At 32.6% G+C, this 11,956-nt stretch overlaps 1 protein-coding gene across 1 annotated transcript in view; it reads left to right on the top strand.

Moving 5' to 3' along the window:
• The first annotated feature begins 892 nt into the window (after positions 1-892).
• The window catches only part of LOC134537672 (importin subunit alpha-3), a 117,068-nt gene continuing 106,004 nt past the window's right edge, over positions 893-11,956 (top strand). The window contains exon 1 of the mRNA XM_063378373.1: positions 893-1,435. Coding sequence (XP_063234443.1) covers positions 1,367-1,435 — 69 coding nt within the window. The 5' untranslated portion in view covers positions 893-1,366. The remainder of the gene's footprint in view (positions 1,436-11,956) is intronic.

Below are 11,956 nucleotides of genomic sequence, written 5' to 3'. Positions count from 1 at the left end.
ACTGGCGATGGCTGTGGCGTCCGCACGACTCCTCAGCCTCGCTCCCGCGAAAATGTGTCGTGTGCAAAAGTAATCCCGGGCCATGCACGCCGCCTGTTCGCGCTGAAGTCCAGAATTATAAATAACATTTAACCATAGCTGTTACTCAATTAAGATTGTTTTCAAGAACGCTGAAAGTTAATTACAATGTCCAGATAATCAGGTCACCTCACGGTACCCCCGTGGTCGACTATCGCGCGGGCGACAGTCGATTAGGCGTGGCAGCTTATGTTCTAGGCGTTGCACCACCCTGCACCCAGGTGTGTTCACGTCGCATACGCTCGGGGCGAGGCTGCGACGTGCCATAGCGGTCTGTGCGGATTCGAGGAGCACTAATGGTTTGGCGTCAATATATGCAACTTATTTTTATGAACAAATTGAAAGACATATTTCGTTCATTCAATATTTTCTCTTTAAACTTGTACAATTTTCAATGGAGACGAAAATTTGACAATATGGCAGGGCCTGTAATGTTTTTGATTGGGATTTTAACTGACATACTTATATCTCGTTAAATTTTTGTCAGTAAATTTTAATTAAAATCAATGATTTCTATATGTATTTTATGGTGTGAAATGTAAGAAATAAATCATATTATAAGATTATATTTGTAGGAGTTAATATTGTTAAGTAATAGTTGTATTAATAATTCACATTTATATGTCATTTTTATGAAACAATTTTAATTTAGTCAGTAAAATAACTATTTTAAAAAAATAACTTTAATTTTAAAGTAGCTGTAAAATTACTGTTTTCATAAAAAAATAACTGAAATTGATTATTTTTTCGTAAACAATTTAAAACTTTCCACTTTACAATCTCATACGCCTCTTAATTTGGAAAATATTTATTTGTTGTTCTTCATGTCACCTGTTTGTTTTATATGTTTTTGATTTGGCATGGTTTGTCTCATTGAAATTAACAAGCAAATCGTTGATGTGTTACTTTTGTATTAAATTTTTTGGTGATCTTTAAAATAAATAAATTTATTTTCTAATAAATATTAAACGTTAAACCTAAACTGTATTTTGTTGTCGGTATGATTCTCTAAATAATAAGCTGCCATCTGCTGGTTCTTGTTTCACCCTGGTGTCAAGGAAACTCGTGCCAGCGTATGAAACAACTTTTACCTTTGTGAACGCGGAGGGTGTGACAGTAATCGGAAATTAAAATAATTATAAATATATTTTAATGACAATATTTACACGTTCTTAGCAATGGTTAACTCGCACCTGATATTATTTGCGTGATATTGCTACGTCACTATTATTACTTTGTACGCACCGGCATTTTGGACACGAGTAGGTTGCTTATTGAACTTGTAAAAATGGCGTCGGATCTTCAGTCATCGAAAAGTCGGTTGCAGGTCTTTAAAAATAAAGGGAAAGATCAAGATGTGAGTATATTTGTGTTAGAATAACACTGTGAATCCTAAATTTTATGGACGGCCAGGTGGTGGTGATTGCATGGTGTCGTACTCTTTAAGTTGTCAACATTAATCTAAAATGAAATAGTACACAACGGTTTGTTTTTTCATTAAATAACTTGTCGTTAGATCCTACAACAACGGTTTGAGAATTTATGTGATACTCTTAGATAAAGTTGATTTTCAATTTTTTTTTATATTTTTATAATTTATTACAGGACAAAGCATTACCTAATTTCAGCAAACTCGCATGGTATTTTTTTTCTTTTGAACAACTTTTTTTTTTATAAATAATACATAATGCTGTAACATTTATTTGTAAACGTTCATTTTGGTAACAGGTTAAAGTGGGGCAAGGTTTGTGCTTAAGCATTTGTATATGCATATGTACATTAACTACAGTGACACACATAAACATAATATTGACATGCAAGAGATTTGTTTAATGGCCCTGCCATTTTCATGCAGATGCATCTGTCGTAACACTTTTACTGTGATGTCTAACCATGCTGTCATATTCATTTTCGGTCAAAGTGGACAACATTCACATGTCTGATGCATCTAGTTTATAAATCATAGAGGGCTCCACTGTAGATTGCTTGGCTTTACTCAAGAGATTTATTCAAATAGAGATTAACTGAAATATGGTTTGATTGAATTTTGATTCATTTATTGAAAATGTGTTTTGAGTGAAATATATATTTGGGTCAAACCTGTTTGTTTTTGTGTCTACATGCTTTTATAATTTTTATTTACTTTTCGAGTCCTTTGTTTCAAAGCAACTTTACGGAACTCAAATGAAACAAAATTGCACCCAAGATGAAATTATAAAAATCTTATATTTAAATATTTGTTCAGAACTTTATTCCGCACTATCATCATGCTTCTTATTGGCAAATTTGGTTCATATCAGATGCAGATGGTGCTGTCTGACCTTGGAAGTTCAAGTTCAACTCTGATCAGATAGATTCACTCAGCGCCACTGTACCAACAGCCCCTGACGTCACTGTCTACATGAACCAAATAAATGCCATACCGCAACTGCACAATCAGCTCCAATACATCAGACAGACGTGACTGTGGAAATGTGGCAGGGCCCTAACTCAACTTCCATACATGAGAATCTAAGTGACTAATAGTAGCAGCTGCATCTGGCCAGTGAAGTAGCCATTTTTAGCATTTTTTAGTTAATTAAATCAGCTTTGACATGAATTTCAGACAGGAATATGAACGTCTTTAATCTCAGATTGGGTGTCACTTCGGCTGAGGTTTTGACACCGCTTGAAACTCTTAAAAACTATGAAAGGTGACTTGAAGTAAATATATCTTAGTATAGCAGACTTTGCTCATGGTCTTTACGCATGACTCACCCAGTTAACATTTGCAGTGATAATGTATTGACCTTTGGTGGGGATGGTCAAATTGAAGTTGGTGAGAGCTGAAACTCCAAAAGTAATAGACCGATTTGCGTGATTTAAACTTTAAATTTGCTCGTGAGTGAGCACTGAGTGGTGCTAGTGAGTGGAATAACTATAAAGTTACTAACTTTGGTTTGGGAGCCATTAATCACATAAAGTCTAACCAAAAACAGGTTATGTTGGAGAAGTAAAGAAAATAAGCGAAATTGCCCAAGCAGAAGCAATTAAAAATGCTGAGAAGTGTCATAGGTATCAATTGAGGCAAAAAGTAGCTGAGAGAAATAAGCCAGTGGGGCGAAACGAGCCTCTGAACGAGGCGCGAAATTTGTGCTTGAGCAAGCCTCAGCCCTGTACCTCGCGAGAAGCGACCGGGAATGCAGAAAATTGTTTGGTGATGGGCGTGGCTATGCTCTCTGATGATTCTGATGTTGATATGGAGTTAGTTGAGCCAGTGGTTGTTAACGATGGGTCGAGTTTGTCGCGGTTGGTGTTGCAGTTTTTCTGACGTGGCCGTCCGACTGTCAAGTAAGATGTTCATGTGGAATTCACGTTAAAAAAAAGCAACATCAAATTTGTTAAATTATTTTATTTATTTCATTCATACACCATCATTTCCATTCAGCATGATGGAAATTTATGAATTAAACCCTTGTTGGCTGTAGTCCAAAATACATCCTACCCAGATTTCTTTGCGCGCGCGCACACACACACACACACACACACACACACATACATACACATACATGTTCAAGGCTAGTTTTCTGGTAGTATTCAAGTCTTATTAGTACATATGTTGTCTCATGGCTTATTCGTAAAAATATACAATTCTGAATAGGGTATTTCAGAGTTAGCCTGGTTACGTTTGAGTACATGTTACTTCGCTGTAATATTAGCGAAGAAATGTGATTACTGAAACTTGTCCTTCAATCTTTAAAAAATGTGCCTTTTTTAGACTGCCTTGCTATGTCAGTGCCAATTAGTACTGCAGACCTGCCAACTCTCACGATTTTGGTGTGAGGCTCACGATTTTAAGGTCCATCTCACGCCCTCACGCCAAATTAGTGTTTCCTCATGATTTTTCGGGGCCCCAAGATTTTGTTTGTAAAAGTTACAGAACAAGTTTTACGAAAGCTTACAGTAACGAGTTTCCATCAATACTCGAGTCACGTAAAGGAAGCAATTTTGCATTTTGTAGCAAATGCTGTGCTGATTTTTCTATCTCGCATAGTGGAAGAGGAGACATTGTGAAACATGTCGCTACAAAAAAACACAACTAACACGTGAAGTGTATTGCTTCCAATAAAAAAATTAATTTTGCTGTGAACAGTGATAATAGTGTTACACGAGCAGAATGTTATTTTACATCTCTTTTAGTTGCGGCCCTGCATGATCACTACACGGCAGCGCTAAATTATGTTCAAATAAATTAAATCTGCAACCTATAGTTTGTTGAAATAAATTTCGAAGCAGAGACCATGTAACATATGTACAGGTATGTCACTTAAATTTAAAGATTCTCATTGGTTGTTTTTTATATCTAATCTGTATTTATGGGCCTGAAAATTTTTATCGAGGACCTCATGATTTTTTAAATTTGAATGTTGGCAGGTCTGGTACTGATTTTCTGTGCTGATTTAGAGGACCCTTTATGGAATATTGGAGTTTTCTTTAATTATTATTATAGAAATGAAACTTTATGAAATGCCTCAAATATTGTGTGTATCAGTATTATGAAAAATAACTCTCACTCATACGTTTTATGTAATAAGAATAATAATCTTGGTAGAGTATTTAACACAATTAAAATCCTGAATTTTATTTTAGCTTTTTAAATATTAAGTAGTTTGCTTCCCTGGTATTCCAGTATCGGGTGTAAACTCACTGTGTTTATTTTACACATGTTTTATTGTATGCATAAATGTGATCACTGATGGATGTGTCCCGGAAGCTGGCAAGTATTCCTATTATAGTAAATGGATACCAGTTTTAACATAATTGCACTTTGTTCTGGTTGTGTTATTTTGTTAAGTTAGTGATCATCTTTTTTGGTTTCAATTGATAACACTTTCATGCATTGTCAAATGAGCAGAAGGGTAGAAAGATTTTTGAAAATCATGTCTTGTATTTCTATGATTAGAAATTACATATAATTAAATTTTTACTTACGTTCCAGTAAATCATATAAGCACAAAAAAAATGTGTGAGGAAAAAGAAATGGCAGGTGCTGATGACTTTGAATTTACCTATATAAGTACTATATTTTCAGGTGATACAAGTTTTATTGTATTATTGACATTATTGTATATCTGTAATCCACAATGATAGATACTTAATGTTTATTTGATTTCTTGAGTTTAGAAACATTAAATAAAATGAGTCTAAATAAGTTTATTTATACATTTCTTTGAGGCTTGGACTATGGTTAAGATATTACAATACTAGACTTATAACAAATTTATTCAATTACTTTTGGTACTTATTCCATGTTCAAACATGTACAATTTGGGCTAATTTACAAAATTAGAGCACATAGTCATCAATTAGCAACACAGCAAAAATTTATCATTTACTACTTTTCTTCACGTAATTATACTGTAAATCAAAATGTAATAGGTATGGCGTATGAGTGTACATTAAGTATAGTTTATATTAAGTATAAATTTATAATTCTTGTGAAAAATGTGTGTAATATATCTTTATGTGCAGTCATCCTAATGTTGGCCTTATTTTAGCCGCCTCAACCTGTGTTGGTAACTGCCATTCAGTGCATTGTGGCCAGTTGCACCATTGACTCTGGTCAAGGTCGTAGGATCCCAGTTCCAACTCAGTCCTTGGTTAGATCAAGGTTCCACTGGAAATTTGTTGCACAAACATAACTTTATGATTATTTTGGATTCGTCAATGTTGCTTTTCAAATGTTGAGTTTGAGTGGAAAAGAAAATATAAAAAGAAATTCATTGTTGGCCAAAATTTATGAAGTCATAGACAATCCTTTCACTATAGAATCTTAAGACTTCTGTTAGTAGCACAGAAAAATGTTATCATTTTTGTGAGTTAATTTCTATTCTTGTGTACTTTGGTTTTACTGTAAACTAGATCATTTTAGAAAATAAATGTGCTCTCACAAAAAATAGCTAATTTACTGCTGCATAATTTTGTGTTAGGGGTAAAAATAAATGAAATAAAATATTATCAAACTAAACTATATTATTTCTAGTTTAGTTTTATATAATTGGCATTGGTATATTTAATTTGGTTAGTTTAAAATCTTTCTTTGCATACAACCTCTAAACAAATACATCTGTAGGACATTAACCAGATGACCTTTTTAATTTTTTTAAATTTTATTTTAAAATCCTTCTTTGTGTATATCTATAACCTCAAAACACAAATTTTATAATAGGCTATTCAAACAACTTTTATAATTTGTAGTTTTTTAATTAGCTTTATCTTACAGGTAATGATAGTTGAATTGATATACTAAAACGTAATAATTAATTGATAGTCATTGTAGTAAACACTGCTGAGAGATGATTGTTCAAGTTTTTGAATCATCTGTAAGGATTGTTCCAAATATAATCGTAGTCCATCAGGGATGTACATAGGAAGGTTTGATTGTGTGTGTGTGTGTATATATATATGTGTGTGTGTGTGAATGGAAATATATGTATGTATTCCCTAAAATCCTAAAAAATATGTCCCCACCAACAAAAGATAGGAAATTTGAAAGCAAACTGCAATAAAAGTGGTTCTATACCCCTCCCCTTTTTTACCCTCCAACCTAATGAAAATTGTATTTTCATCCTAAAGAGCATCCCACTCTTAGATTGCAGTGTTGAAAAAAATGGATGCTTTCTCTCTCTAACACGCCTACTGCTGTTAGCACTGTCCTGGATTCTGCGTGCGCTGTTGCCATACGTCATACTAATTTAAAATTGTATTTTTTAACCAAAGCATTTTTTGCAAATTGCATAGCATCGAAATATGTATCAGGCAATGTATATTTTGCTTACTCAATGACATTTTATGAGAATGAAAAAATTTTTTAAAATTATCTTTTTCACTGGGAATTGTTTTCAATTTTTCCAAAATGTATCACATCAGAAAAAAATTAGCCTACAGGTGTATTTAATGCAGACCTTTTTTGTTCATAACATGTTTTAGGACACCACCAAATAAATCTCAAGACAAAAATATACCATGTTTCAGTTAAATAATTTTTTTTTTTTTAAATCTTAAAATTCAACTCCTCGGAAACTGACATGTCAAAAAGTTGAGCAATCAACAAAGTTATTGTTTTTATTATTATTATTATTATTATTTATTATTTATTATTTATATATGGATCGAAAGCATGAAAGATGTTCACAGATAATGGAATTTGTTTTTAAAAGTAACCACATCTCAATTGCTCCGACAGTTTTTGTTTCAATAGTTATGAAAACATGTCTTATCAGCAGTGTGCTGTAATACAGACTCATGCTCCACAACTGTTTTATTAGAGGAAACAGGGTAGTGTGTTTAGAGAAGTGAGGTTCTGTCCTGCAAGCAATTTCAAAAAAGGATTCCTTAGTTTGGCTTTTTTCCTACGACATGCATTTTTGAATACCAGTCTGCCAATAAGTGTTGTGTCTCGTAACCAAGGGCTCTTTATTACAAGTGACTTGTTAAAGTAACAATCACATATGTGATTATATTTTCTGCCTTTGTATGGATTACATAAATGTGAAACTATGGTGGAGGGCGGGAGCACAAGATTGTGTTGAAAGTATTTGAATATTCTTGAAAAAAACATGAGTTTGAACAATGCGAATTAGGAAGCTTTGGTTAGCGATAGCAATAATAATAAATAGATATATGTTATTAATTTCTTTTCAAGCTTACTTTATAATTATTATCATATGAATTTGTACCAATGTATGTATGTGAATGGTTTCTTGTTGTAATTAGAGTTTTAAAAAAATGGTGATTTATTAAAAATTTATAAGTGTGATAGTATAAAATATTATAAATTACTATATGAGTTCTTAAAATGCTTCTTGTGTAATCAGAATTCTAAAGAAACATCTCCGTAGATTCATAATGTATTAAGAGAATTGGCAACAGCTCGCCCCATAAGCTGTGTACTGCAATCAAATAGTGAAGACAGTCCATAGCTCAAACACAAATTTGATCTGGGATTATGAATGAAACTCCAATGATTTAACTGACCTATAAACTAACCACATGACTAATTTTAAGTTCTATATTTTTTTAAAAATTAAAATAAGTTAGCTTCAACTACTTTTGTTTTTAGTGTGTGTTGATTTGAATGAATAGTTCCAGTGTAAACTAAAATTAATTTGATTAGTTTATTGCATCTAGTACATATTTTGTAGTATGTACAAGTTTGCACAAATACATAGTTATGCTGTGCAAAAAAACAGTGCTATACTCACAACAATTTATCAAACTATATATTTCTTCTTACTTTCCAATTCATTAATACGTTAACAACTGTGTTAGATTTTAAAGTGGAAGTGGTCAGCAATCTTCAAATGCAGGACGAAAAAATATGTTGAAAACGCAAACTTAAAATAAACATGCACTTAACCTTATTTATACACACTGTGACTATAATACAAATGTTTGACGTAGGTAGTAGAAAGTGTTGGAAGTATATGGTTAGAGAGTTCATTTCTTTGTCACAAAATGAATGTCACTGTTGTAAACAGTTCAGTCTTATGTCCTATATCGCAAAAATTCAATGTGATGTACTCTATGTTCTAGGTATGTATTTACGTATTTCAAATCATCCAAATAAAATTTGAATTATAGTCTACACATAGTTGTTATATTAATAAAATATAAAATTCAAGGGAGTTGTTATATTAATAAAATAGAAAATTCAAGGGACTAGTGAATATTTTCCAAGTGTTCCAAGATTTGTTGTATTGTGCTAATGAATTGATTCATTTTCATGAAATATGGAGTAAGGTGGTGCTGTGGTAAAACACTGCACTCTATTGGTGAACCCATCATCAAATTGTAATAGGGCTGATGATTGGAGGGTTTTGGGTGATGCAGAGTATCTACCAGTTAAATGGGGAGTCAAAAATTTGGGGGGGAAAATTGCCCCTTAAAAGGCTATTTTAAAGAATTTCTGATGTCTTCAAAATTATAATAAAATCTATGGTTTAATCTGATTTTGAAGAGTATTAAAGTTTAAAAAAAACTTTTCACTCAGTACTGTAGCTCTGATAAACTAAACACATTACATTTTTGCAATTAATAAATTGAACCATTTTTATTGCTGAAGGCCAAATGTGGATTGCAGAAGATTAAGGTAGATGTACCAGTAGTCGTCATGCTAAGAAGAGTTTTATAAAAAAAAAAATTGTGTTCATAACCTTGTAGGTGTATTACTGCCCCTACATGTTTGTTTTTAACCTCAAACTTTACTCTACAATGCTATCCAACACTCTTCGATAAACACAAATTATTTTTGTAGATTTATAATTTTGAAAAAAGTGTGATTTCGAGCCAGTAGTCGTCATGCAAATTTTCGTGTTTGCCAGTGTTCGTCACATGTTTGTGCCAGTAATCGTCATGTGCGATTTCGGCTGCATTAGTTTTAATTCATGGATCCAGAATGATAGTATTGTACTATTTGGGCTTCAAATTTTATTTGGTACTATATTTTAAACATCAAAATGGCATTTCATAAAGATCGTTCAGTAATATAATGAATAATCCTCATTAAATTTTGAATTTACTTACAGCACTCACGGAACAAAGAGGGACAGCACATAGAGCTGTAGCAAACCGAATGTATTCGTTACTGAGTAACGGGTGTGCCGTCTAGTAACGAGTAACGAAACGTTACACACGGCTGCATTTTGTTACTCACATTTCTCGTATATTTTACGCATGCGCGCGCATATTCAATGAATTTACGATACAAAGAACGATGTTTGTTTATTAATAAAGTATAATTTGGAAATTCCTCGTCTAAGTTTTTTTACTGTTTATTAAAGGTATTATGTGTGTAGACAAAGTTTGAGATTGGAACAGAAACAACGTAACAAAGTATTTTTTTACAAATTAGAAATATGTATGTTTTTGTTTTTCACTATCGCGTATTTTCACGTTTTTTTTGTTCTTATCTTAAAAGAGATATAATAAAGCCGCTCTAATGAGATTTAATTGTTTCTTGGTTAACAAAAACTGTTTATTTATCAAATATTGTTAATTGTTTATATTCTATTTATTATTATTTACGCGACGTCATACTGTACGCGTACGCAATACGACTCAATTTGTTGCTGCAACATAACATAGCATGTTATGCGGTATCACAAGTAAAATATAAAAATGAATCAGGGCCCGCCCATCTTCCTACCCAAGGGCGATTTGCCTTTGTGTTTATCGGACAATGTGTTCCTTGGCACACTATTTTTTTCCGCTGCTCATTTTATACTCATACCATTCGCTACATCTTTAAGAGTAGCTTCCATGGCTGACTCTTCATACAACAGTATTTTCCGTTTTGGCATTTTGCCCTGTAATTAAAGAACGAGACACATTACAATGTTTAGTTTACTTATTAATGTCAAAATATATATCGAATGACCCCTAAATTAATGTAAACAACAATGCCTACACAATTTTTGCAATCAATAAAGTAAAGTAATTTCCGACCCAGAAGTCGTCATACACATGCATCGGAAGTCGTCATAGGTGACGACTACTGGATCTGATCATAATAACGTACTTTGTCTATTAACAACAAAGAACCAATATTATTTAAGAACTTTAGGGTGTAACTTAGCACAACTTTAAATAAAATATTAAATGTACCAGTGCTCGTCAGGTATGACGAACACTAGCAATACAAGGTTTTTATTGATCCAGTTTTCGTCACCCTAACTAAATCATACAAAGAAAACGAATTTTTTTAAATAAACACTTTCACCTCTTCAAGAACATTTAACTAACACATTCAGCACAAAATATCACGAATAAACATGAAAAATTACAGAATTAGAAGTAAAAATGTGCACTAACGTCCTTAGTGTTTTAGTATAGGAATTCCCCTATTTATCTTCACTGCTCTACGAACTTTTGATGCACGGACTTTTTTTGATTGAAAATAGTGTTTGTTCCGAAAACTATTGTGGTAATTTCAGCTAGAACGTCGACCAAATTTTTGTCAATATTTAAGTTGGCGATATATTGAGCTACTTCTCTATTATTTACATTTGAAGTTGCTAGTGACGACCATTGGAGCAGTGACGAGTACCGGTGCACTTACCTTATATTTGTTTTATTTGGTCCTTTTTTTTTTTAATTCTATAGGAATAAAAAGGGTCTTGTGTTGGGGGGGGGGGGGGAGCACTGCAGGACACATATTCTAGTGTTTCAGCCAACAAAATTTTGTTTTCCCATGTATTCCAGAAATCACTAATGACAGTCAAATGGTGAGATTTTTCCTTACCATGGCTGATGTCCTCTGTGTCATGTGGCAGTCTCTGATCTCTGATGTCCTCGCTGTAATGAGTAGTAGAGGCAACATTATATGGTAAACTGCATTAAAACTGAAATAACAACAAAATGCAGCAAAATTCACCTTACTTACATCATTTTGTCTATTAGATTAATTTAATAAATTTTTAGTTAAGGCTTTTTAAAAACATAAATATTAATGTAGGTAGTACTATAAAAAAATTAGTTTCTATGTATGATGGTTTCCCCCCCTTCAAAGTAAAGCTAATTAAGGCAGGCTTATAGCCTGTTTTAAGTATTGGTTGTAAGAATAATTTTCTTAATAGATTATATAATTGAACAGAAGTGCATTATTTTTTTTAGGTTATCAGTTGTGAATGTAATAGGTCAGAAGTTGAATTCATGTATTTGATTAATTCACTGCCTCTTTTGTTTGTGACATTTAAAAAAAATTATTTTGTCAAACTTGTTACTTGGTTTATTTTTATTCATGTATTACATCATATAGGCCTAAAAAATAACATTTTAAAAATAAGTTTGCCTTGCAGTTTTAGGCACATTCACAGCTTTAAATATTATGCATGTACAT

This window comes from Bacillus rossius, chromosome 1 (assembly GCF_032445375.1).
Source record: "Bacillus rossius redtenbacheri isolate Brsri chromosome 1, Brsri_v3, whole genome shotgun sequence".
Classification (NCBI taxonomy): Eukaryota; Metazoa; Arthropoda; class Insecta; order Phasmatodea; family Bacillidae; genus Bacillus; species Bacillus rossius.
Note: the sequence above shows the minus strand (reverse complement) of the source record. Positions and strands in the feature narration are given on the sequence as shown.